General features: G+C 54.6%; 2 protein-coding genes across 4 annotated transcripts; one reads left to right on the forward strand and one right to left on the reverse strand.

Moving 5' to 3' along the window:
- The first annotated feature begins 1,075 nt into the window (after positions 1–1,075).
- EMP3 (epithelial membrane protein 3 (MAM blood group)) lies at positions 1,076–5,038 on the forward strand. Of its 2 annotated transcripts, none has more exons than XM_014852197.3 (5): positions 1,076–1,518; positions 2,370–2,532; positions 2,827–2,929; positions 3,827–3,967; positions 4,764–5,038. In XM_014852197.3, the coding sequence occupies exons 2-5, from the start codon at positions 2,455–2,457 to the stop codon at positions 4,931–4,933; spliced, it is 492 nt and encodes a 163-aa protein (XP_014707683.1). In that variant the 5' UTR covers positions 1,076–1,518; positions 2,370–2,454; the 3' UTR covers positions 4,934–5,038. The 2 variants fall into 2 exon arrangements, with proteins under 2 accessions (XP_014707683.1, XP_014707684.1); XM_014852198.3 differs by having other exon boundaries at positions 1,092–1,518; positions 2,440–2,532.
- A 778-nt stretch (positions 5,039–5,816) lies between these two features.
- TMEM143 (transmembrane protein 143) lies at positions 5,817–26,020 on the reverse strand. 2 transcript variants are annotated; one of them, XM_014852196.3, is made up of 8 exons: positions 25,865–26,020; positions 25,270–25,510; positions 23,207–23,311; positions 15,196–15,390; positions 14,239–14,369; positions 13,022–13,301; positions 7,810–7,999; positions 5,817–6,876 (listed from the first exon to the last, which is right to left on the reverse strand). In XM_014852196.3, exons 1-8 carry the CDS (start codon positions 25,885–25,887, stop codon positions 6,662–6,664), a joined length of 1,380 nt encoding a protein of 459 aa, XP_014707682.3. In that variant the 5' UTR covers positions 25,888–26,020; the 3' UTR covers positions 5,817–6,661. The 2 variants fall into 2 exon arrangements, with proteins under 2 accessions (XP_014707682.3, XP_070354930.1); XM_070498829.1 differs by lacking the exon at positions 23,207–23,311.
- Positions 26,021–26,335: the final 315 nt, after the last annotated feature.

Genomic DNA, 26,335 nt, shown 5'->3' on the forward strand with positions numbered 1-26,335 from the left:
TAATTCAGTATCCCAAGATTAAAGCATCATCATCATCATCATCATCATAGTTAAGATTAACTCCTCAGTATTGTACTTCTTTTTAAAACCCTCCAATGGCTTCCCACCACACTTAGAATAAAAACCAGACTCCTCCTCTAGGCTTCAAGGGCTGCCTTTGATTTCCCTTCCTCCTCCTCCCTCTAGATCCCTGTGTTCTAGCCACACTGGCTCTTCTGTCTGCTCCCCAAACAACCTGAGCTTGTTCTCAGAGGCCTTCACGCTTCCTGTTCCCCCCAGCATTCAAATGACTCCTGTCTTCAGGTCTTCAAGTCTCGGTTCACATGTCACCTCCTCAGAGAGGCCTCGCCTGATCGCCCTGTTTAACGTCGCCTCCTGTCGTTACCTCCGTCTCTGTATTTTATTTCCTTCAAAGCACTTACCACTCTCTGAAATTTATCTTCTTCAGTGATATGTTTTCTCTTTACTGTCTGTCTCTCTTAAACTAGAAGGTAGACTGCACAACAACAGAAGGGCTAACATCTGTTTTCTTCATTATTAATTCCTGGTTCAAAATAGACGTTCAATAAATATTTGATGAAGAAAGGGATGAATGTGTTAGGTGTGTTCGTGTACTGGTATTACCTTATTCATTTAGAGTAAGTATCAGAATTATTATTATCAGCATTAGGATTTTGTCAGTATTATTAGCATTATTGTACCCACCTCACAGATTAGGAAACTAAGGTTCAGAGAAGTGGAATAACCCCCTGGCAGGAAACGGTAGCACTGGGATTCTTAACCTCCACTTCCTGCCACCTTCCAGAGTTTCACCGTTCGCCATTCCCATCCCCGGACCCCCACCATGGTGCCAACTCCACCAGCCCCCTACCCACTCCACACCGCAGGAATCTGGCCTCCTCTCCACACTCCCATCCCTGTGAGTATCCAGTCCGAAGCCCCAGCAAGGAAAGCAGACATCTGATCCCAGGACAAGACTCAGAACAGAGAGGACTGAGAACCCAGCCCTCTCACTCCGTGATGCTTGCCCCACCCCAGGGCCCCTGCTCCACGCGGCGTGCTCCAAGGACTTCTCATCTCAACCCTGGGAGGGAGCCCCAGAGGATGCCTGTCTAGGGGCAATGGGTGGGGGCCGGGAGAATGAGGAACCCGAGTGCCTGGGCCCTCCCTCTGGCTGCAGACCTCAGCTGGGTGCGGTCAGAGTGGGTATAAAAGGGTCAGTATATATTGAGAGGAGCAGAGAAGGAGAAACCAGGAGAGTAAGAAGAGAGAGAGCAGGAGGTATAGGCAGTGAGGACAAGAGGCAGAAGGAGAGAGAGAGAAGAAAAGAGAAAGAGAAGGGGTTCCGGGATTGCAGGGGAGAAGGAGGGAGAGAGCCGGAGGGGAGAGCGAGCGAGGGAGGGAGGAAGGCAGCGAGGGAGGCGGGGGCCTCGAGAGGGTGGAAGGAGCGAGGAGAAGGGCGGGGCACGGAGGCCCGAGTGAGGGACGAGACTCCAACTCTGACTTTTCCGCCGCTCGGTAAGTTTCCAGTCCGTTATTCGGGCTGGGATTTCTTTATCTACTTGGCACTGCAGGAGTTTGGAAAGGTCCCCCCCAGGCAGGGAGAGACCCTCCTGCTCTCAGGCCCCATGGAAATTCTTGTAATTTAAGAAGTGATCTCTTAGCACTTGGGGTGGGGATTTGGAAAGGGGTGGGGCCCGGCAAGGTTTTGGGGTTCCCAGCAGAACCCTCCGCCCGAAAACTTCCTGCCGTTTTTCCCCATGGCTGTTCACTCTCCTCTGAGGACGCTGAGATCACGGCTTTGCATGAGAACAACCCCAAGTCTGGGGAACCCCCGGTCCCCCGTCCCCTCTTTCTGGACACTGAAAGGTCGTGGGAGGTTGGCTCCTCCTTCTCAGGCCACTCTCCTTTCAACACGGAGCTTGTCCGTTTTCCTCACAAGGTGTCCAGCAGGCACCAGTCTGGCAGCAGGATTTGGTGGGGACCTCGTGGGCACAGCCAGAGGCTGGGGTTTCCCTGGTACTTGGAGGCAAGGGTGGGATGAGTCACCGGATGACTCACCCGGTCCCCCTTCCTCTCCACCCTCCCCAGGAGAGGAGTGGGGTGAGTCAAGGATGCCTGTCTCTGGGGGCAGCCCCCAGCTTCTGATGAATCTGGATGGGTGTCAACTTGAAGTTTCATATCGTGGCCCCTATGTGCCCATGGGACAGGGCTCCGAGAAGATGGGGACCACGTCACCAGTCCTACTCACTCCTGGACCCAAGAGTCCATGCCTGGCTCTCTCCAGCCCCTGGGGAATTCAGGAGTCCAGGACTCCAGCCCCTCCTCGCTCAGACCGGGAGTCTGGACTCAGCCTCCTTCTCCATCAGCATTCAGGCATCTCCTCCGCCCCTGTGCCAACCTCTTGAAACGACCATCTCCTGACGTCCCCCATACCAGGCTTCCACCGCAGCCATGTCGCTTCTCCTGCTGGTGGTCTCTGCCCTTCACATCCTCATTCTCATCCTGCTTTTCGTGGCCACTTTGGACAAGGTAAGTCTTCTGGAGCCGCGAAGCAGCGGGGCCTCTGGCTGCCCCGCAGAGTCCCGCCACACCCCTCCTCTCCTCTGGCCCCGCCCCTTTTCCCTAGCATCTACCCTTTTGAGCTCAGCCTCTGATGCCTCCACCCTGCCCTTTCCCCTGACTCCCGCTTCGGGCTAAATCCATGTTTTCCCCCAGCTCAGCTCCTCCCCAGCAACTCGCCCTTTCCCTAATCCTTCCCTCAGTCTCCCTGACCCCGCCCACTTTCCTTCCCTACTCCTGCCCCTGTTTCTCTGTCCATCCCAGTCCTGGTGGACCCTCCCTGGGAAGGAGTCCCTGAATCTCTGGCACGACTGCACGTGGAACAATGACAACAAAACCTGGGCCTGCAGTAACGTCAGCGAGAATGGTGAGGGGTGAGGGGCGCCGGAGACTGGTCTGAAAAGGGGAGGGGTAACCCCGTCTTCTCCCAGGATTGAGGATTGGGAAGTCCCCGAGGTTTGAATGGGTGGGTCTGGGTCCCAATGCTGAGTGAGTGGAGCTGATGTAAGACCCACCCACCTATCTGGATGGTAGGGGGCAAGATGCTCGTGTTCTAAAGAGGATGGGCCAAGAGCCCCCCTCCTTTATGATTCAGAAGGAGTGGAGGCCACATGCTATAGGTTTGAGGAATGGGGAGAAAGCTCCCAAGATTCTAAGACTATAGACTTATGTTTCCAAAGTCCTCAGGAGATGGGACTGGTGTTCTGAATGGATGGCTGGGACCAATTTGCCCAAGTTCCAAGGAAGTGGGGGTGGAACCACATTAAGGTTCTAAAGAGGTGGGGCTGAGTCCTTCCAAGGTTCTACAGGAGTGGGGCCAGATGCATCTGAGTTCTAAAGGGGCGGAGCTGCATCCATGGAAATTTCTAAGCGAAAGAAGGTGAAAGATTAAATGCTTTTCCCCTAAGAGCAAGGCAAGAATTTCTCTTCTCTCCACTTCTCTTCAGCATTGTACTGGAGGTAGCCAATGCAACAAGGCAAGAAAAAGAAATAAAAGGCATAAAGACGGGAAAGGAAGAAGTAAAAATGTCTCTACTTCCGGTGGATATATTTATGTAGAAAATCCTAAAGAATCTGCAAAGCAGCTTCTAGAACTGATAAGGGAATTTAGCAAACTTATGGGACTCAAGGTCAATATAAGTGAGACTCCTGAGGATCTAAGGTTGTATGGCTCTAGATGGGAGAAGGGGTTGTGGGGTTGGGGAGGCAAATAATGAGCAAGCAGGTGAAGGTGGAACTCTGGACCTCTGTCTCCTTATTGCAGGCTGGCTGAAGGCGGTGCAGGTCCTCATGGTGCTTTCCCTCATCCTCTGCTGTCTGTCCTTCATCCTGTTCATGTTCCAACTCTACACCATGCGGCGAGGAGGCCTCTTCTACGCCACTGGCCTCTGCCAGCTGTGCACCAGTGAGCACTGTCCCCTGAGAACTGAAGGGAAGGGAGGGGGCCTGTCAGGATGCTGGGGGCCCTGAGAAGGGACATCTGGCACCTGAGGTGCCTCCGTGGGCTACCATTCTGCCCCAGGGACTTACAAGAGTTGTAGTTTTCAGTGACTCAGCGGTGGTTTGCAGTGTGTGTCTCTGAGTCATGGGAGAGCTGGCACATAGGGCCTCAAGGAATCAGGGCCAGGGAAAGTGGTGTGGGCAAATAATTTAGATCCCAGGGATGGGGGTGGGGGGCTGCAGATAGGTGGCTAAATAATACCCCAAGAGAGAATTCTGAGTCATAATCTGCTGTTCCAGGTGGACCTCCTGTGTATCAGACACTTCCGAGAGCTTAATGTGCTTTTCGATTCTTTGACTTCAGGTGCAAAGGGCTAAGTTAATCATAGTCATCAGTTTGGGGGACATTATCTTCCTAAGATCCCTGCAAAGCTCCTCTCTTGTTTTATTAGTTCACTATTGGCGTGTTTGGCTTTTAGAAAGGCACTCAAAAATATTCTTTGAATGGATGGATGGGTGAGTAGATATTATTGTCCCATTTGATGGATGAGTAAATGGGACCCAGAGAGATGAACTGCATTAATTACCCAAGACCAGTCTGCAGGAGCCTGGTGGCTTGGCGCTGGGGGAGCGAACCACAACTTCCAGCAGGCAGCGGTGCTGCCCACGCGCCCTCCGGCGGCTTCTTCGCCCGGTGGGTGGTTGGGAAATGCGGTCTTCTTGCGGGTATTGCGTGACACGTGGTTCCCGTCTCCCCGCAGGCGTGGCGGTGTTTACTGGGGCGCTGATCTACGCCATTCACGCGAAGGAGATCTTGGCCGAGCGCCCGCCGGGGGGCAGCTTTGGTTACTGCTTCGCCCTGGCCTGGGTGGCCTTCCCCCTTGCCCTGGCCAGTGGCATCATCTACATCCACCTGCGGAAGCGGGAGTGAGGGACGCGCGTCTCCTGGCAGCCCCAGCCCGTTCCGGGCCCCTCCGCCTCACCCCGAAGCCCCCGCCCCCGTGCATCCTCCAGAAAATAAAACCGTTTAACCGTCTGTTCTGCCTTTGCCTCCTTCCTTCCTCCTCCAGGGACCCGGGCTGCTCAGCCTGGTCTCTCCTGAAACAGGGGCAGCCCCCTCCACCAGCAGCTCCAGGTCCCCAGGCCCTTCTAAGCCGAGGCACAGGAGCCCGGGGTCCCAGCCGCCTTTCCCTTAAACAGACCCGAGGCCCTGGGCTCTCCCGTCTCCAAACTCAGGATTCCCCCTAAGTCTAAACCTTCAGGCGATTCTGGAAAAGAACCAGGAATCTGGGTTTCCAGTTCCTTCTTTCCTTGCACCAGGCAGGATGTGGTGGTGTTCTAGACAGCTGGTCTTTTCTCACTCTGACCCTTCCTCTGGGAAGACAGTTTTTCATTTCCGCCTTGAAACCCAGTCTCCTTCCCTCACTAGAACTCAACCCCCATCTCTCCCCGACCCCAATGCTGCTTCTAGCCCACATGACACCTTAGTAAAAATTAGATGGCACCCCTCCTCCTCCTCCAGGCTTACCCAAGTCAAGACACATGTGGAAACAATTTGCACAACTGCACACGGCCGTCCTGGCTCCCTTGTTCTGAAGATCCAGTCTCTTTGGAAACCAGGCCCTCTCCTCAGGAATCAAGTACTCTTGAAGATCCTCCTCTGGGACCCACAGCCAGTCTATTTCACCGACTAAGAACCCAGTCTCTCTCTAGAACGACAGCTTTCTCTGCCTGGAACACCCTCAAATGTAGAGTCTCTTCTTTCTGGGATTCTGATGCCTGCCTTCTCGCCAACCCCTGCAGCTACCCACTCATCCAGATTTATTAAACATGATTTATTCCTTTGGGAGGGAGGAAATTGATAGACCAATAAATATTGCACAGGCCACCGGTGGAGGGAACATGCAGACCGAGGTAGTTTCTGTAGAAAGGGTGAGGGACCTGGCAGGGAAGGCACCTGCGGTTGTTGGGGACTGGGTGGGAGTGAGTCTTGGGGTGAGGATGGTGTCTGGGTCCTCCTAGCCCCCAGCCTGGACAAGCTGATGAGCAGGTGACCAGATGGCCTGCCTTATAAGTGGTGGCCATTGATAGAAAGAGCAGGTTTCCTTTAGAAAGTCTGATTGGTTGCTTCTCTGCAGAGACAACCGGCTGCCCAAGTTTGCGGGTGCCCAGCAGCTGTCGTTGGCGGTTTGCCAGAGAGCGGGGCTAACCCGCTCTCATTGGCTGTGGGCTGGAGCTCCGCCTTGGTGAACACGATGGGCAGATCGCCCGGAGCCGGCTAAAAAGACAATGATATAGAGGCTCCGGAGGGCACAGTTTAACAACTGCTGGTGGTTTGCAGCGCTGAACAGCTGTGATTGGCTGACACTCCCTTTTCAGCCAAACCACATTTCGATGTTTAGGGCGGGGGTGGGACTAAGAGATGGAATAGAAGCAGAGCCAAAAAGCTTTGATGGCTGTTCGACAGAAGAGGGGGGCTAGCGAATGTAGGCTGCCCTGACGGGCGGCTTTGAAGAATACAGTGTAGCGGTAGCGATTGCCTGCGAGGACTTAACTGGAAATTGGGAAGTGGCAAGGCATGATGGACAGCTCGCCGTGGAGGAGGCGGGGCTTCGTTCCTAACCAGGTGGCTGGGCGGGGCTGGGCAGAGAGGTTTCCGTCAGGGGTTGGCACTGCTGGGTGCGGCCTGGGGGGACTCGGAAGTGACTGCAGCCAAGGGGTCTAGTTTGGGGAAACCCGGGGGCGGGTACATCCCGCTGATGGGGGTCAGGGCTTTCAGGTGGGCCAGGGCCCGAGTTCCGTTGAAGGCCACGTCGCAGCCTGACTGGGCCAGGAGCCAGTTCTCCACCTCGGACTGGAGCCACTGGGAGGTCTCTGCAGGGGGAGAGGCAGGGGTAGTGAGTAGGTCAAAGCGGGTACCGGAAAGGTCTGGGTTTGGGAGAAGCATTGGTAGACTTGAGGCTTGGAGGGAAGTGAGACAAGGCCTAGGAGGTTGGCTCCAGGGCTGTCATCTAGGGACAAGCCAAGGACTCTTGTTCAGGGAAGGGTGGAGGCTGCTGTTGGGAAGGGACTATCTGGGGCTTACACAGGGAAGGGACAAAGGTCTCTTGTAGGAAGTGTTTTGGGTTCACGGATAGGAAGGAGCGCGCGGGGGGGTGGGGGCATGCCACAACATGAGTCTGATCCAAGACCCCTATCGAGGTTGAGGTTGAGGTTAGGTTGTGGAGGTCCCCCCGGGGAAGGATCATGTCCACCCAGATGGAAAGCTGAGTTCAGGAGTCCCGTCTGCTGAGGGCCGAGATCACCTGGGAAATCGGTCAGGCTCACTAGTGGGAGCTAGGAGTGGGGATGCGGGCAGCGTGGGGAGGGTGTCTCACTGGGGCAGGGCCACTTGGGACTGAGAGGAATCTAGACCCTGTAGGGACAGGATGGAGTCTGTTCCAGGTGGGGCCAAGTCAGAGCCCGGTGGCGATGGGATGGAGTGGGTTCACGGGGGGGAGGGGCCTCGCGGGGCGAGGACTCCAGGGGCGGGGCTACCAAGGGGCGGAGGGCGGAGCCTCGATGGGGCAGTACAGGGGATGGGGGCGGGGCTTAGCGGGGCGGGGCCTCTCTGGGCGAGGCTGCAAAGGGGCGGGGGACGGAGCCTCGAGGGGCTGCAAACGGACAGGGGCGGGGACTCTAGGGGAGGAGCCTCGAAGGACTGCGAGGCGACGGGGGCGGGGCCTATCGGGGCGGGGCTGCAAAGGGGCGGGGACTCAAGGCGCGGGGCGGGGCCAACTGGGGCCAGGTCCCAGGGCCGCGTCCTACCTTCGGGCGGGCGGCGCGCGCCCTGGGGCCGCCGGGCCAGGAAGCTGTGCGCCAGCAGCGCCTCCTTGGCGTGCTCGTCCTGCGCGCGCAGGGCCAGGGCGCTGAGCAGCTCCGAGTTGTTGGACGTGCTGCGGTAGTACAGCATGTGCGCCAGCTCCAGCGCCTGCGCACTGCGCCGCTGCCCGAACATCTGCAGGCGGGACAGCGGCCCGCGCGGGCTCAGCTCGGCGAGCCGGGAGGGGCGGGGCCGTGCTCGCACCCCCACGCCTCCACCCATCCACACACCCATCAGACCCTCGCGCTGGTCCGCTCCTTCCCGCGGACTCGGGGCCCTCCCCAGACCTCTGCGGTTCAGGTCCCCGGGACTGGGGCCCGGGTATTTGCATTTTTTAACACACACGCGCTCGCCCCGGTGACTCCGAGGCCGCCAACTGTTTTTTGCAGCCGCTGCACTGGTTTGCTCATCTGAGCCACCTATTAATGGATTTGTTCAAGGATTTCCAGACGCTGCAAGTGTTTGCTTCGGAACTGTTTGTTAGAATGATTTTTTTAAGTCCTTATCTTTTAGACACATACTAAAGTATTTAGAGATGATGTCTAGGATATGCTTCAGAAGAATCCAGTGGTGGGAGAGCGGGGGTCTTCGGGTGAAACCTGATGGACTATTGCTAATTGTTGACGCTGGATGCTGGCTACATGGGAGCTCATCACACTATATTCTATTTTTGCATGTTTCAATTTTTCCATAATTTAAAAAAAAGTTTAAACAGACAACAAATATTCATAGAGCTGCTCTGAGGGGAGAAGAAGGGGGAGGGACAGGCCCGGGCCCCAGCTGTCTATTAGCTGCCCCTCTCCCCACCCTTGGTGTCCAACTCTGCCGCCTACCAGCTGTGAGCCCTCGGGTACGACCTAAGTCCTCAGGTAACACTGTCTGTAAATGGAGATAGGTAACAGGAAGGGCTCAGGAAGTCACGGTTAATAAAACACTTGGCACAGGGCCTGCCCCATAACAAGCATTTAAACGTTAGCTACTATTGAATATTTGTCCGCACCCCGTGCCAGCTGCCGCCTTTTAAATATAAGGATCTTCTGCCCCTAGAGGGTTGCCCATCCTACACCGAGGCCTAAGGTGGAATGCCTCTGAAGTCAACACACCCCTGAAATCGCTGAAATGGCCTGCACAGGACGGATGACACGGCTGTGTGCAGACTGTGCTCTCATCTTACAAGCCCAGCACAGTCGGATATGTCCCTGTGTTGGAACGAATCGCCATTTCTTCGGTTGAAAGCAAGATGCAGGAATTGCGTGCATGAGGGCCTATCCGGTATGAAAAACACATTGGTTTTTGTGTCTGTTTCTGCCAAGCTTGTGGAGGTGAATTCTCATAGGTTAGATGAGCGGCTCACACTATTCCATGGCACACAGATGAAACCAGGCCTCCCTGGAGAGGGCTCACCACCTGCCACCTGGCTGTCCCCCTCAACACTCGCCGCAGTCCACAGAGTGCAGGGTCTCCCCTCACCCGACCCCCCCAGTCCCTGCTTCCTCATCCCCTAAGGTCCATGTCCCAGGCAACTCCACCATCTACCTGGTCACAGGCCAGACTCCTGGCACCATCGTCGCCTCCTCCTCATCAGCCTTTCCATCCCCAGCCCTGTCCTCCTGCCCAGACTCTCTCCCCGCCGTCCTCTCCTCTCCAACCAGCCTAGTGCATTGCCCCAGCCTCCTCCCCGGCCTCAGTCTCCCCACTCCGTCCGTCCCTTCCTAGAGCTGACCCCGCCCCTCCCCTGCTCACAGCCCTCCCATGGCTCCCCAGTGCCCTCAGAGAGTCCAGGCTCCTTAGCCCGGCACCTGAGGATTTTTCCTGCTCCCCTCCTGCTCCTGCCCTCTGAATGCAGCCCATGTTGGACGAGCCAGTTTGCTCTGAACATCACCCGAGGACACCCTCCTCTCCTACGCCTCTGGGCTTCGGAACAAGACAAGCTACCCCTGGTCTGTTCTTGGAAAACACTGACTGCCTCATCCTCAAGGTTCAGGATGGATATCGCCGCCCACGGATGAGCAGCTGCGTCCTCGGGCTCCTGCAGTGCCCACTGTGACTTCTGTCAGGCACACCTCTCCCTCCAGGGCATCTCTGGGGTGCCAGCTTCCTAACAACTCTTCCCAGGCCGCCCACGGGCCTGCCCCTGTGCTGGGCTGAGGTAGCCCACAGCAGCACCAGCCCAGCCCGAGAAGTCTGGGAAGGCTTTCCGCAGCCTCTGTGCTGAGGGTAAGGGGTGAGCAGGGTTGGCCAGCCCAGTAAGGGGGAAAGGACATTTCAGCCAAGGGAACAGCATATGCAAAGGGAGAGGAGGGAAGGGAAGCAGAGCAGGCGAGCAGGAGGAGGCACTAAAGCGGAAGCATAGAATTCTGTCAGATGAGGCTGGAGAAACAGGATCTTGGACGCCAGGCTGCGAGCAAGAGAGGAGCAGAGCCAGCTCTGGGGCTCTCGGGGATGGGCTGGAGAGGACCAAATGGGAGGCTGGGGAGAGGGTCTGAGCTGGGGCTGGGACAGAAGGGCGGAGACAGGCCCAGAGATTCAGGGAGCAGGGAGGAGGGGCTGGAAACTGACAGACTGGGGGGCAGGGCAAGGGACACTTCCAGGGGTCTGGCCAGTGACTGGGGGAACACCAGGGGCCATCCAGAGATGGAGAAGCTGGAGGAGGAGCGGGTGCGAGGGAGACGCCATGCTCTGCCTGGCCCAGCCGGCCACTCCAGGCTGAGCGCGGAGCACTCAGGCTGATGGTGGAGAGCTGCTTGTGGGACCCACAGAAGTGCAGGAGCTCTCCAGGGAGGAAGAAAGAGGCACATGCACCCTGCAGCGAAATCGGCCTCCCAGGGCCGGATCTGGGCGCCCATCCTGAGCTGGGAACTCAGGAGGAGACGGCAGCTTCGGGGAAGATGGATGCTGAGCTCAGTGGGGGCGCAGTGCATGTGGGAAGGGCACCTCCGGGGAGCAGGTGGGGACAGGGGTTTGGAGACTGGGAGACGGGCCTGCAGTGGAGACAGAGATCGTAGAGTGACTGACGCACAGGAGGGAACAAGTGTGCATGGGGAACAGGGGGCAGCTGGAGGGAGCTGGGGAGGGCCCACAGTGAAGGGCTGGATGCTCAGCCAGGGCGTGGGAAACCATTTAATAGATGCACTAAATTCATTAGTGAACTGGGCGGTTGTTTTTGGTGGGTTTTTTTTTGGTGAAGAAGATTGGCCCTGAGCGCACATCTGTTGCCAACGTTCCTCTTTTTTTTTTTTTCTTCCCAAAGCCCCAGTATATAGTGTCATATCCTGGTTGTAGGTCATTCTAGTTCTTCTATGTGGGACGCCACCACACCATGGCTTGATGAGTGGTGTGTAGGTCCACACCCAGGATCCAAACCAGTGAACCCTGGGCCTCCGAAGCGGAGCATTCGAACTTAACCACTACACCATCAGGCCAGCCCATGAACTGGGTTTTAAACAACTCTTTCAGAGCCCAAGAGGCTCTACAGCCCCCCTGGGGCCACTGAGAGGTGAGACAGATGGTCTACCCTGGGCTGGGAGTCTGCGTGTCCTCCTCAGACCAGCTCAACACCCCTCACCAGCCTCCCGGCCCTGGGTCTTGCCCCTTCTCTCTCCTCTGCAGTAGCCGCACTCCCTCTGTGCCAGTAACTCCTCCATGGCTCCTGCTGCCCGGAGGGTAAAGCCCAGGGCCCCTATCTTGGCATTCAAGGCCCTTGCCTCCCTCTGGGCCTCACTTCTCTGCCCTGCACCCCGGACCCCAGCCCCGTGAGATGCCCCAAGCCATGCGTGCCCAGCCCCTTCTCCAGCAGGCTCAGTCCTCCCCTTTCAAAGCTTTCGCAAATCCCGCCTGACCCCTGGTCCCAGGCAGGAATTGCGACCCGCCTCCGCGGGGGAGCACAGCTGGCGAGTATCCCAGGAATATATTACCAGTCTTCCTAAGAGCCCGTTGGGACGGCTGAGAACAGCTTGAAAACCAGTGAACCAGCGTGTGAATGATCGAGTACGAGGGACGCCTCATGCCAGTGTACCCTCCTGGGGCCAGTGCGGACCCTGGGGAGAGTCAATGAAAGGCAGCCCCTCCGGCGGCCTCGGCCTCGAGCTAGCACACGCAACTCCTCCAACAAAGCACAGGTTGGGTGCCAGTCCCCACCCACCCCCCGGGCCACGAATCCTTGGATGGTGAACAACCTTCGTAACAGTATGAGACAGCCCTGCGCTCACAGGCAGAATCAGGAAGGGAGCTTGTTAAAAATAGTTGCCTGGGCCCCAGTCCCAGAGTTTCCAATTCAGTCCATTCGGGCTGGAGCTCAGGAGGCTGCATTTCTCAAACAGCTCCCCTGGTGATAAGGACAGCCGGCCAGGATGGGGAAGCCCGGACTCAGGGAACAAGAGCCCCATTCGTTATAATAATAATAACGGTAATGGCTAACACTCATATAGTACCTTCTGTATATGTCAGGCTCTGCTCTCAGCACCGTAGGTGTATTAACTCATTTAATGCCCACAGAAACCGTATGAGTTAGGTCCTAAATCCGGATGTGGGAGCTGAGGCACAGAGAGGTTAAGTGGCTTGCTCAAGGTCACACAGCTAGAAGACAGACAGCTAGACTCAAACCCAGGCAACCTGGTTCTCCAACACACATCCTTCACTGCATCACTAAAGTGCCTCTCAAAGCAGGCGCTGGGCACCTGGCCCTGAACACTCAGGGAAGACCTACCGCAGGCCAGGCACTGCGCCCGGCGCTTTCCACAGATTCCCTTGTTTGATTCCCCACAACCCTGTCAGGCGGGTCTCACGATTATCCCCATTTTCCAGATGAGAAAACCGAAGCTACGGAGACATCAAGAAACCTGCCCAAGGTTGGGTTGAGTAAATAAGTAGAGAAGGAAGGAAGGAAGGGGGGAAGGAGGGAGGGAGGGAGGGAGGGAAGAAGGGAAGGAGGGAGGGAGGGAGGAAGGAAGGAAGGAGGGAAGGAAGGAGGGAAGGAGGGAGGGAGGAAGGGAGGGAGGGAGAAAAGGTAGGAATGACAAAGGAAAGGAAAGGAGAGAAGAAATGCAGCACAGCATGAAGCAGGAGCATTGCGTGCAGTAAACAAAAACAAAGGGCGGCCTGACCTTCTGGCTGCACACCAGGCAGCAGGGCCGGGGGACCCGGGGCTGGCCCGCTCACCTTGGAGGCCCGCAGGCCCATGAAGGCGGCAAAGAAGAGCAGCAGCAGCGACGTGGCCACCTTGAGGTCTGAGAGCACGACCATGCACACGTTGACGAAGAAGACCACGCCTGAGACGAAAAGCGTGAGGTTGAGCAGGGCGCGCTGCAGCGCGGGCGTGCGCACCTTCAGCTCGGGCAGCAGCTGCTCCAGGCCCTCCAACGGCGTGTCCTTGAAGCTCTTTAGCACCAAGTGTCCCCCCTTCGTTCGGGCTGCTAGCACCACCCGCTTAAAGTATCTCCTGATGGACAGAGACAGAGGGGTGAGGCTGGTCAGGACTGCCCCAGGGAGCCCCCTCCAACCCCAGGACACTCTCTATGGCTCTGCGGTCACAGGATCATTTTAAAAGCTGCCTAACCATGATGGGAGGAAAGTCAGAGATAAGCTAAGTGTCCAACAAGAGAGGATCAGATAAATAATGGAATCCCCTACTGTTGGACACAGAAGTTGCTTCTGATTTTTATGAACTTGATAAATGAGAGCTAAATAAAATTCTTCTGTTCCGTTAATTTTCAAATGCAAATTCTACATATATTTTAGAGTGTTGGCTGGGTGTCAGGGAGTGCTATTAATCTCTCAAGAGACAAGAAAATGAGTCAGTCACTGCTTTTGTGGCACTTATAGGCCGGCATAGAGACAGATGACTAAACACACAGTCTGCAGGTATAAATATGTCCTTGGAATAGACTCCTGGAAGTGAAATTCCTGGTTTAACGGATAGGAAGGGGTTTTTGTCTTAGGTTTTGGCTTTGTTTTGTTTTTTGGATTCAGGACCATATTTGAGTAATTTGGGTAATTTATAGGCTCCCTGGCCCGGCTGTGAGAAGACCTGGCTGTCTTGCCCCTACTCTATATTTGAATGGTTTGTTAAAAATATGATGTCCACCAGAATCCCGGCTGCGCCACTTTTCCAGAATGTGGCCTTCCCTCTCTGAGCCTCAGTTTTCCTCATTTGGAAAATGGGGGAGAAGTGTCCCTACCCTTTCTCTTCCCCTAGGAATTGGAGTCCGTACTTGCCCTTGGGAAGAAAAGGCAGCATTTGGATGATTCACGTGTCCCCCTTTCTCGACGTCCCACCCGGAGCCCAGACACCCAAACCCAGACACTGACCTGTCGGTCCCCTCTCGACTCTAACCTTGCTCCCTCTCGCTGCAGCTGGGGAACAAGGGCCGCCTCACCTCTCTGCAGGGGGCGACTTGGTGAAGAAGCCACGCTCGGAGCCCACGCTGGACTTACGGGGCATCTGCCCGACTCGTTGGCCCAGGGCCCAGAACTGCATGTAGAGATACTGATCCAAATTTATTGTCACCTGCCAAGGGGGACAAAGGAAGCAGAGCAGCTGAGCATGGGCTGGGGTGTGAGCTCAGGATACTGGAATTAGATGCTCCTCCCCCGACTGAATCCCACCCCCTTCCCAGGCTTATCATCCCCCAGAGTCTAGGCAGGGCAGCCATGTATGGTTGTTCATGTTGTATACTGCATCTAAGATGGCACTTCACATCATCGTCATCCTTATTACCATATCTCCTAGAAGCTAAGACGCCACTGGTTTCAACATACTCCATTATTCTTTTTTAATTGAATAAATTTGATGGGTAACACTGTATGAGTTTAAGGTGTGCAACCCGTTACTTTGATACATTTGTGTATTGTAATATGGTTACCAATTGGATACTCCATTATTTTATGAAGCAACTAAAAGGGAAAATATATTGCCAGTTGCTAAATTGCTATGTCACACCACCACTTATAAGTAAAATCCCAAATTCAAAGACAATACAATATGACTTTAGGAAAAAGTACTTCTTAAAAGTCACTAAAATGTGGAACTTTAGTATTTTTATTATAATTTTGTTGACTCTAAGGATGACTGTTTTGTATTATTTACTATGACGATTTTCTGGCAGATGGCGATAAAGTCTCTAGTCCTGAGATCTGTCTGTTATGATACTTTTCCAACAGATGGCAGTGAGGTGACCTGGGGAAGACGCGCCTTTTTCTAATTCACAAGGGCGCCACATGGGCTCGTGCCCTGTGTGCAGGACTACAACTCCCAGCAGCCTTTGCTTCCCAAAGGCTCCCTGCCCAACCCCAAGGGCTCCTGGGAGTTTTGGTTCCCTCTGCAAGACACGCACCTGGACCTCATCCTGAGGGTGGTGGACCACCAGAGCGTAGGCCAGGGTGTCCTCTGAAAGCTGGGAGAAGTTGGCCTGGGCCAGCAGGGGCTCCAGAGCCCGAAGCACCTCCTGCTCGTTGGACAGACGCTGGGAGTCTGTAAGGGAAGGCTGGTCCAGGGTCTCCCGGTCGGGGTTGATGGGGTCATACAAGGCCTGAGGGGAGAGCCAGAGAGAGGAAAATGAGCCAGGGCACAGCATGAGGGATTGTGGGTACACTTAAGGACATTCCTGGGCCCATCCTCTAAATGATGGGGTCCCCCAGGGCTGGATACTGGGCCCTCTTCCCTTTTGTCTCTTCAAGCTCGCCCTAAGTCATCTCGCCATTCCCACACCTTTAAACACCACGCCGTGCATCTCTGTGTATCTCCGTGCAACCCACATCTCCAGCTCGGACCTCTCCTCCAAGTTCCAGACCTGCTATCCAGTTCCAGGGCACGAGCACCCGTCTTCCCTGCTCCCATGGCAACAGGGGTGGAGACAGACACGCGGCTGCCCAGAGGGACTATGTTTCCCAGCCTCCTTTGAGGCTCAGTGTGGCCAGGAGACTAAGGTTCGCCCAGAGGATGTGAGCGGAAGTGATGGGTACACCTTCCCCTCACTTCTTGCTCCCCTGAACTTCCATCCTTTTCCTTCTTCTGTCAGGTTCAACGCTGTTTTGCCCACGACCCAGTTTTGACCACACAGAGATGACGACAATGTCGGAAGGGATGGCAGAGCAACAAGATGGAAGGAACCTGGGTCCCAGCAAAATCTCATGTGGGACAGAGCCACCTGCCCACCCTGGCCCACAGGACTGTTAAGTGGGAGAGAAATAATCCTCCACCTCCTTTAAACCATCATGTTGTGGGGTCTGCTTGTTACAGCAGCTAAGCCTTTATACTAACTAATACAAACCCTCTACTTGACATTTCTTTTCGGACGTCACACTCACCTCAAATCCAACATGCCAAGCCCATAGATCACATCCTCCCATCCCCAACTTCCAGCAAAACCACCAGTCTGGATTTCCTCTCCCAAACCTATTCGCCCCAGCCAGCCCTGGCCTCTCCCCTGAGCATCAGACTCACATTCAGTTATCTCTTTGACCTCTCCAGTTGGAGGTCTAATGGCATCTCATGTCTAACGTGGCCCAAGGGGAGTGCTTCATTTCTTCTTCCCCCACCTCATCGTCTCCTTTCAGGAGACGGCACCACCATCCATTCAGATGCTCTGATCAGAAACCTTGGAGGCATCCTGATTCCTTTCTCACCATCGCCCCCACGTTCACTGGCTAAACCTCTGAATTGCTCTTGAGTCCGTCTTCCCCTCCGTCTCCACTGCTCCCCTCTCGTCCCAGTCACCTTCACCGCTCCCGAAACAAGTGCATTGGGCTTCCGTTCTCCGCTTTCACTCTCGCCACTTCAGTAAACCACTCTCCACGCACTGTCACAAAGAGCCTCTTTAGATTATAGACGGATTCCACACCCTATCCTCCCCACAGCTCCCCACCACAGGTGGGATAAATACCAGAATTGTCCCACCACCTTCAAGGTCCCTCACACACTGGACTCTGCCTTGCCCACCTCATCTTATGCACCCACCACTCCTCGCAACCAAACTGTTCAATGAATGAATGAATGAATGAATGAAAGAGTGAGCTTCCAGGTGCCTAACCTATTCAGTCTCAGGATGACATACGACTTGTCCCGGACTATACACCAAGCGTCAGAGGGCAATCACCCCTCCATAACACAAGCCCATACATCAGACCCTCTGTGCCTCTCAAGAGAGGGAGCCTTGAGGAGCAGCTCGTCTAGGCCAGAAGCGATTTTGAATTCGTGGAAGGAAAGAGGGGATGGTACTTCAAGCGGGAGGAATGGCCTGGGCAAAGGTTTGGAGGTGGGAAGGCCCAGGGCCTCAGCAACAACTGAATAAGGAGAAGTTGAGGCAGGAGAGTCCAACCGAGCAAATCCTCTTCTGAACCAACTCCCAGGCTGGGGCGTGCTGGCCGAGGACAGGACTTGAGCCAAAGCTAGGGCCCGTGCCCGAGTCCTCCAGCCCAGGCTGGCGGAGCAGGTCCCGCAACCCACGTTCTCGGACTTGCGGAGTGACCTTGAGAGATTCCACTCCGGGCACTGAGCTGCAGTTAGCGAGTGAGCTGGAGGAGAGAAATCCGCATTCACAGAACGTCCACCACGAGCCAGATTCTCTTCGGGGAACTCACATCCACCCAGGGCTTCAGGCCAGGAACCTGCCTGTCGCAGGCGACCCCTGCTGCTCTCGCCGTTCTCACCATGAATCCGGCTAATTCCACCTCCAAAACAGATCCCCACTCCGCCCAGCTCTCCCCTCCCCACCAGCACGGCCCGTCCCCACCGCCATCGCCTCCTCCTGCCTGGAAGAGTCTGACAGCCCTCTAAATAGTCTCCCCAAATCCCCTCCCGCCCCGCCCCCGCCGCCAATCTGTCCTCTACAGAGCAGCCAAGATTTTGTCAAACAACAATCAACAGTAATAAATGATAATAGTGCACATTTATATAATGCTGACCACGTGTCAGGCACTGTTTGAAGCATGTTATACACACATTCTCACAATGTGAGTATTGTTATCCTCATTTACAGGTGTGGAAACCGAGGCACAGAGAGGTTAAGTAACTGCCCAAGGTCACACAGCCAAGAAGGGGTATATCAGGAATCACACATCTATAACCATGTCAATCTCCTGATAAAATCCTTCCAAGCCTCCTCCTGCCCTCAGGAAGCAGGACCATGGTCTCTAATATGCCCTGCAAGGCATCCCATGGCCTGACACCGCAATCCCCCTCAGTCGCTCTACACCAGCCACCCTGGCTTTAGTTCCTCCAGGCACAGGGACTTTGCACACGCTGTTGGGAAACTGTCCCTGCCCCACTCACTGCCTCTTTCCCTTTCTACTACTGAAGTTCCATTCTTCTATCATATTCCAGCTCCTTTATCACTCTTAAAGAGCCTTCCTCCACTCCCCAGGCTGAGCAGGGCTGCCCTGTGCGGTTGGGCATGGTGTGCACTGCACAAAGGTGCCAGATCTAAGAAGCCCCATTGTCGATGCAGTCGACCTATATATTTATCATCACAGTCACCTCATCAGAGGGAAATAAAGGATATAGAGCAGCACCGTCCAAGAGAACTTCCTGCAATGACAGAAACACCCAGATCGGCACCATCCAAGAGGTTGCCACTGGTCACAGGTGGCTACTGAGCCTTTGAAATGTGGTGAATGAGACTGAGGACTAGAATTTCAAAATTCTTATTTAATTTTAATTATTTCACATTTAAACAGCCACATGTGGATAGTGACTACCATATGAGACAGCACCCGGCTAGGAAAAGGGGTGTCCTTGTCTAATTTGCACACAGACGCCAATACAGAGACCAAGGTCGCCTTCTCAGCTGCTTGCACGGACCACGTCCCTTGAGCTCACAATATGAACTTGTCCATTCACTGGGGAGAGGGTCTGACTCCCAACTGTTCCCACCACACGAGGTCAGCAACCTGAGGCCGGGGCGCAGGCGTGGGTTTGCTCCTCGGTGAAGCCCCAGCACGGGGCCCTGAGCCCTGCATAACATCTGCTGAAAGAATGGAAAGCGCCCCTGGGCCCTCACGGTGACCATTGCTGCCATTTTCTATCCCCGAGCCTTCCCTTGGGACCTCAAATCTCATCTGCCTACTGAGGACTCCCAGACTTCTGCCTCCAGTCGGGACATCTTTCCTGAGCTCACGCAGGACCTCACGCAGCCAAGAGCCTACTCAGCGCTTCCACGTGGATGTCCGACAGGCCTCTGGATGCCTCCATACCGGCATCCGACCAGCATCCTCTCCAACCCCCTACATCCCAAACTAGGGTCCTGAAAGTCGCCCCGAGACCTGCTCCTCCCACCATCCTCCCCAGCTCAGAAGAGGCCAGGCCCATTCTTCCATGACCCTCAAGCCTGCGGTCATGCTGGGCTCCCTTCGTTCTCACACATTCAGCCTATCAGCAAATCCTGGTGGCACCCCATTCAAAATATTCCCAGAATCTGATCACTTCTCACCCCACCTCCAGCTGGGTCTCAGCACTGGTCTCCCTGCTCGCACCCTCCATGCCCACTCCCCTGTCTGTTCCCCCTACGATGCCACCAGAGGGTGCCTGTTGTTACCTAAGTCCGCTCACCTTCCTCCTCTGCTCAGAGTCCTCCCGCAGGCAGCTCCCAGCTCCCTCAGAGTCAAAGAAAAGTCCTCACTGTGTCCCACAAGGCCCTGCAGGATCTGGCTCTGGTCCCCCCTCTGCCCTCATCTCCAGCCCCCTACCATTGGCCCCGGCTCCACTGGCATCCTTGCTATTCCTCCTACAAACCATGCAGACTCCTGCCTCAGGGCCTTTGCACTTACTGTTCCCGCAGATCTCTGCATGGCTCATTCTTACTTCCTTAGGTTTCTGCTCAAATGTCAGTGAGGCCTTCCCCGGCCACCCTGCCTGAAATTGCAAAACACCCCTGCTTTCTTTTTCTCCTCAATTAGGGTTACCAGATTTACCCAAAAATCAATCAAATAAAACAGGACACCAAGTTAAATTTTATTTTCAGATCAGCAAGTAACTTTTCAGTTTAAGTTTGTCCCATGCAATATTTGAGGACTGTGTTGCATGGGACATAATAACACTGAAAAAAAAAAAAGGGAAGATTCATAGTTTATCTGAAATTCAAATTTAACTGGGTGTAGAGGGTTGAAGAGTGTCCCCTAAAAATTCACGTCCCCTTGGAACCTCAGAAGATGACCTCATTTGGAAATAAGGCCTTTGCAGGTGTGATTAAGGCAAGGATGGAGATGAGATCATCCTGGATTAGGGGGGCCCTAAATCCAATGTGAATGTCCTTAGAAGAGATAGAAAAGGACAGAGAGAGAAAGGCAACGTGAAGATAGAGACAGAGTTTAGAGTGATGCAGCCACAAGCCAAGGAATGCCCAGGATTGCCACCAAAAGCTAGAAGTCTCCAGATGCAACCAACCCTGCCAACAACTTGATTTGGGGCTTCTGGCCTCCTGACCTCGGAGAATAGATTCCTGTTGTTTGAAGCCACCCGCGTTATGGGAACGGGTTAGGGCGACAGTAGGACCTGCTCAAACAGGGTGGCCTGCACTTTCTCTGGCAGCCCTGTCCCGAGCACCCAGCACCTCTGAACAGAGTTGACTTCTTTACTTTGCGGAGGCTCTGTCGCCCTCACTAGGACGTGACCCCACGAGGCAGAGACACACTTCTGCCAGGCTTGCTGCTGTGTCTCAGGACCTGGAACAATTTGGGGGACACGGTAGGTGCCCCATAAAGATCTTCTGAGCAAATTCAGGGAATGAATGAATGAAGGAGGGAGAGGAGGAGCAGGGAGAGGTCCCTGCCTGGCTGGTGAACAGCAAAGCTGGTGTTTGAACTTATTCTAGTTCCTTTCCTGCCCCAGGCCGCTTCCCCAAGGGACTTAGATCATCAGCTAAGGGTGACCCAGGGTGTGTCACCCACCTCTGGCACTTCCATCCTGCCCTGCACAGCACCTCAGTTTACAAACTCCTGCCTCGGTGGGAGTATGCATCTTCACCAAATATTCTTTCTATGTTTCTATATATTTAAATGTTTATATAATAAAATATTTTTTAAATAACTTAAAAAAAACAAACCCTGGGGGCCGGCCCAGTGGCCAAGTGGTTAGGTTCACGCACTCTGCTTTGGTGGCCTGGGGTTCACTGGTTTGGATCCTGGGTGCAGACCTACACATCACTCATCAAGCCATGCTGTGGCAGCATCCCACACAGAGGAACTAGAATGACCTACAACTAGGATACACAACTATGTGCTGAGGCTTCGGGGAGAAAAAAAAAAGAGGAGGATTGGCAACAGATGTTAGCTCAGGGCCAATCTTCCTCACCAAAAAAAAAAAAGAAAAGAAAAAAAAACCTGCCTCCCAAGGTGACAGATGCCCCAGGGAAGAGCTTGGAGGTAGGCCGACAGGGGCTCAAATCCTGACTCTGTCACTTGAGAACTGTGTGATCAGGGGCACATCCCAGGCCCTCTCGGAGCCTCAGTTTCTGCCTCTGCAAATGGGGCTGACAGCAGCTGTAGGAAGGCAGTGGCAGTGTGCAGGATGGGGTTAACTCAGCGGGCCTGGGTTGTCCAAACCCTGCACATTTCAAAGGACTGGCCCTTGACTGGCTGCTGGGAGGGAACCTCCAAACCCTTTGCATGTCCTGCCTGATAAGAGTGACTTGGTTTCACTGGGGCCTTAGGCCACACCGGCTAGTCTATGCAAACAATGTGATCGATGGCAGGGCCTCGGGGCACGTGGTGTCAACTTGACCTCTGGAGGGGCTGGAGACTGAGTAAGTAAGGTCAGCCACACAGCAGTCAGCCAGGCCTCCATGACCAATCCCAATAAAAACCCTGGACACCGAGCTTCCATGAGCTTCCCTGGTGGGCAACACTCTGTGCATCTCACCCCCCATCATTGGTGGGAGAATTAAGTGCTGTTCGTGCAACTCCACTGGGAGAGACAACTGGAAGCTCTCGCTTGGTCTCTCCCGAGCCCTGCCCCGTCATCTCTTTCCTTTGCTGATTTTGTTTGCTACCCTTTTGCTGTAATAAACTATTACTGTGAGCATCACAGCTTGTCTGAGCTCTGTGAGTCCCTCCAGAAAATCAGTGAATCTGAGAGTGGTCTTGGGGACGGACCTCCAAGACAGGCAGGACCCTGGGAGGAGAGAGAGAAGATGCTGCAAATTTGGCTTCCCGACACCACTCTCTCCTGGGCTTGCACTTCTCTCTTGGCTGCTCCTTGCCTGTCCCCCTCATTGGTTCCCGCTCCCCTTCCTGATCTCTCGAGGCTGGCACACCCCTGGGCTCAGCTAAGCCTCCTGCTGGCCCCACTTAGTATCATCTACATCCTCCCAGGGTTGCTGCTCAGCACAGGCCCCTCCCTTGACCTCCAGACCCCACTGTCGAGTCCCTCTCTCTACCCGGCTGTCTGAGAGGCAGCTCAAATTCCTAAGTCCCAAATTGAGCTCTTGATGATCCCCGCAGATCTGTCTTCCATCCTCGCCCTGTCTCCCGCATCTCAGTAAATGGCAGCTCCATCCTTGCAGGGAGGCAGGCCAGAACTGCTGGAGGTACCACCTGACTCCTCTCTTTGCCTTATGGTCCCGCCCTCACAGCCGAATGCGTTCCAACCATTACCAGCGTCTGACCACTTTTCACCACTCTCGTGGCTATTACTCTTGTTGGAGCTGCCATTATCTCTCACCCGGACAAATATAATAGACTCTTTAATAAATCTCTCTGCCTCTGACAGTGTGTTCCCTCCACGGCAGCCAGAAAGATCCTGTTAACACCTAAATCAGCTCATGTCTCTCTCTGCTCAGAGCCCCCCTGTGGCTCCCAGCTCACTCGGTGTAGAAGCAAAGTCCTCAGCTCGGCTCACAAGGCTGGGCACAATTTGCCCCCATTCCCTCTCCACCCTCATCTCCTGCCCTCTCTCCCTGGCTCACTCCCCTCCTCCAGCCACAGGGGTCCATGTTTCTCCAACACCCTCACCTCAGGGCCTTTGCACTTGCTTTTCCTTCTGCCCAGAATGTCCAGACATCCAGTGGGCTCGCTCCCTCTTTTCACTCAAGTCTTAGCTCATCTGCCACCTCCTCAGGGAAGCCTTCTCTGACCACCCTGTCTAAAACAGGCCCCCATCTCATCCCTCTCTATCTGGTTTCAATCGCTGCTTCATTGTTAGTCATAGCGCTTACCGCTCCTGAGTATCATATTTTATCATTGTTTATTTATTGTCTCCCCAACGGGAATGTCGGCTCCAGGAGGGCGTGGCTTCATCTGTCCTGTTCACAGCTGCATCCCCAGTGCTCAGCACGGGGCCAGGCTCCCAGGAGGTGCTCAGAGAATTTTTGCTGAGTGAACGGATGAGCCAACCAGCCCCATCCTCATCCTCACCTGCAGCCGGGCCAGGACGTGGTGGTAGTGGAACAAGGTGCAGAAGTCCACGTGGGCCGAGAACTCCTCCAAAGCCGCCTTCTCCGCGGGGCTGGAGTGGAATTCCTGTTCCCTCGGGAAGCAAAACTTCTCTTTAGGCCTCTTGCCCCATCCTCACAGGGAGGAATTCCTTCCCTGGCAGCCCACACAGACAATCAGAGCTCTGGGTTCTTTACAATTTTATTTTGTTCAGAGAAAAGAGGGTTTGGCCAATTTGACTGACCAGGAAATTGACGTAGCCCGGCATAGGGAAAAGCAGATGGCTAAAGGAGCTAGAGGTTCAGGTTCGTGCTTCGACACTTTCACATCCACACATTGCTCACTGTGTGGCAGGCACTGTCTGCTGGCATGCGGTCATCCTCCAGAGGGTGCAAGGTGGGTGAAGGAATTATAATCCCCATTTTTCAGAGAAGGAAACCAAGCCTCGGGGGAGACACTCGCTGAGGGCCACAGCGTCTGTATAAAGAGAAGCTGAGCCTCCAATCCAGGTCTGTCTGACCGCAGAGCACATGCATTTAGCCACTTGGTGACCTGGCTGACTCGCTGACATGGCTTCTTCCACTAATCCTTATAGCTAGTCAATAGCACCTATCAAGCCAATATCATAACCACTATGTCTTTCTCCAAAAAATGAGATATGAGTAAAAATTACATACTTCACCTCTCTAAGCCTGTTTCCTGATCAGCAACAGAGGATCACACCGCCTTTCTTAGAGAGCACTGGTGAGAATTTGATGCGATATGTGTCCATATATATACATGTGTGTTTATGTGTGTGTGCACACTCGTGTGTGTAGTCGAACACAGTACTTATTACATACAGCAGGTGCTCAGTAAATAGTTAAGTGAATGAATGATAATCTCAATGACATGTATGATGATAATAGTGGGATAAGAGCTTAATAGTTAAGTGAATGAATGATAATCTCAATGACATGTATGATGATAATAGTGGGATAAGAGCTTAATAGTTAAGTGAATGAATGATAATCTCAATGACATGTATGATGATAATAGTGGGATAAGAGCTTAATAGTTAAGTGAATGAATGATAATCTCAATGACATGTATGATGATAATAGTGGGATAAGAGCTTAAGCTTTGGAGCGGACGACTATGGTGAGTTGAATGAAATGCCTAACCCACAAAATGCAAGGAGCATTCACTCTTAGAGTCGAGCAGTGCCTTCTGCCTCACCCTAGTCCCCGCCCCGCTCTGGAGTCTGACCACTTCCCTTCAAATCTGGGCCAGGGGCCGGCTCCGTGGTTAAGTTCGCACGCTCCGCTGCAGCGGCCCAGGCTTGGGATCCTGGGCGCGGACATGGCACTGCTCGTCAGGCCATATTGAGGCGGCGTCCCACATCCCACAACTAGAAGGACCTGCAACTAAGATATACAACTATGTACTGGGGGATTTGGGGAGATAAAGCAGGAAAAAAAAAAAAAAAAAGATTGGCAACCGTTGTTAGCTCAGGTGCCAATCTTAAAAAAAAAAAAAAAAGCAAATCTGGGCCAGTGCGTCGTAGCCTTGGGTAAGCCACTTTCTTCTTCAGTTACCTCATTTGTAAAATGGGGATGATCGTGGTATCTCTCTTACTGGGTTATTAGGATGATTCAGTAATACACGGAAAATGCTTAGCACAGTGCCATACAGTAAGAGCTCACACAGTGTGATAATAATTATGATTATAGCTTCGGAGGTGTAATAATTATTATTAGGTAGTAGTAATAGTGATGGGGATGATCATACCCATTTTGCAGAGGTAAAAAAACATGCCCCAGCGAATGCTTGTTCAAGCCCCAGAACAAGCTAGAGTCGGGAACTGCTGCTACATCTGCATCTCAAACGTCTTCTGCATGAATTCCGACTCACTGGGCGCCCAGCTGGGATCGGGGAAAGGGAGAAACGGAACTACAACTCCCAGGAGGCACCAGGGCAACCCTGTATAGCATGTAGCGCTGTGCCGCCGCGAGATCTGCCGGGAGTCGTAGTCCCCAGGCGCTTGGACCCGGGACGGGCGGTACCTGTATCAGGAGGCGGAGCAGCTGCTCCTTGGAGAACGGGATGAACCGCTCGCGGTACTGCTGGGCCCAGGCGCGGGGCTCCGTGGGGTTCCACATCTTGCGGTACTCCCCCATCTTGACGGCCAGCGACGACGCGGCCCGGGGGGACCCGAGGAGCGCGGGTAACAGGGGCCATACTCGGAACCTGGATCCCCAGACCCCCCGGGTCACATGCAGCATGGCCAGACCCTTTCCTGGGAGCCTAAACAAGGGAAATGGGCGGGGTCAAAGGTCATCCGGAGGACAAGCGCCCTCTCCTCCTCCATGTCCCAACCTCCAGGGGCCGTCCCCACCCCAGGCAAGGCGCAGAGTCCATTCGCCTGCCTCGTAGCCCTCTTGCCCGTCCCCTCCCACACTGCTCAGTTGGCTGGGGCCCCAGGCAGGGGTCAAAGGTCTTATTTTGCGGGCCCAGAGACCCCTGTAGTGGTACAACTGGTTTCTGCGGGGTCAAGGCGGCGAGGCGGATCTTAGGAGCATAGGAGATGCTCGGAAAGGCTACATAGGGGGTGCAGGGCCGCCCTCCCCCGGCCATGCAATCCTCTGCCCTGTCCCTCACCTTAGCCAACGCTCGACTGTCATTGAGCCTCCTGCGCATGTGCAGGAAGGTGTTCTGGGCTCCCGAGGTTCGGCTTCAGGCAGCAGTAAGACGCATGCGCAAAGCCTGGATCATTGAGCGCCCGCCATTCTTTCGTCTAATGCCCGGTCTCGATTGCGCATGCGCAATCTGTCTGCCTGGCTCCACTACAGTCCTGTTTGGGCTCGGCGCACGCGCCGCAGGAGTGTCTCCTTGTTCGCGTGCTTCAAAGGGAAGGGGGCGGGGCGGGGGCGAGACTCTCGAGAGTGCTGGGGCGGGGCAGGGCTCTCGCGCGCAGCTCGCTAACGGCGGGCGGCCCAACGTCCGCTGAGGCCACGCCCCCGCCCGCGCCCGCTCCAGAGTGGGCGGGAAAAGAGAGGGGGCGGGGATTGAGCACAGCCAATCAGCTGTGGAGAAACGAAAAGGCGGGAAAAAGCAGAACCAAAGGAATAC

This window comes from Equus asinus, chromosome 26, assembly GCF_041296235.1.
Source record: "Equus asinus isolate D_3611 breed Donkey chromosome 26, EquAss-T2T_v2, whole genome shotgun sequence".
Taxonomy (NCBI): Eukaryota; Metazoa; Chordata; class Mammalia; order Perissodactyla; family Equidae; genus Equus; species Equus asinus.

Bases quoted from the DNA above. Each gene is read 5' to 3' on its own strand.
- TMEM143 (XM_014852196.3), bottom strand. From the start codon at position 25,887: ATGACAGTCGAGCGTTGGCTAAG. The intron at 25,511-25,864 runs GTGAGGGACAGG...TCCCTTGTTTAG, and splicing joins ACAGTCGAGCGTTGGCTAAG to GCTCCCAGGAAAGGGTCTGG. The intron at 23,312-25,269 runs GTACCGCCCGTC...CCGAGGGAACAG, and splicing joins TGCTCCGCCTCCTGATACAG to GAATTCCACTCCAGCCCCGC.
- EMP3 (XM_014852197.3), top strand. From the start codon at position 2,455: ATGTCGCTTCTCCTGCTGGTGGTCTCTGCCCTTCACATCCTCATTCTC. The intron at 2,930-3,826 runs GTGAGGGGTGAG...TCCTTATTGCAG, and splicing joins CAGTAACGTCAGCGAGAATG to GCTGGCTGAAGGCGGTGCAG. The intron at 3,968-4,763 runs GTGAGCACTGTC...GTCTCCCCGCAG, and splicing joins CCTCTGCCAGCTGTGCACCA to GCGTGGCGGTGTTTACTGGG.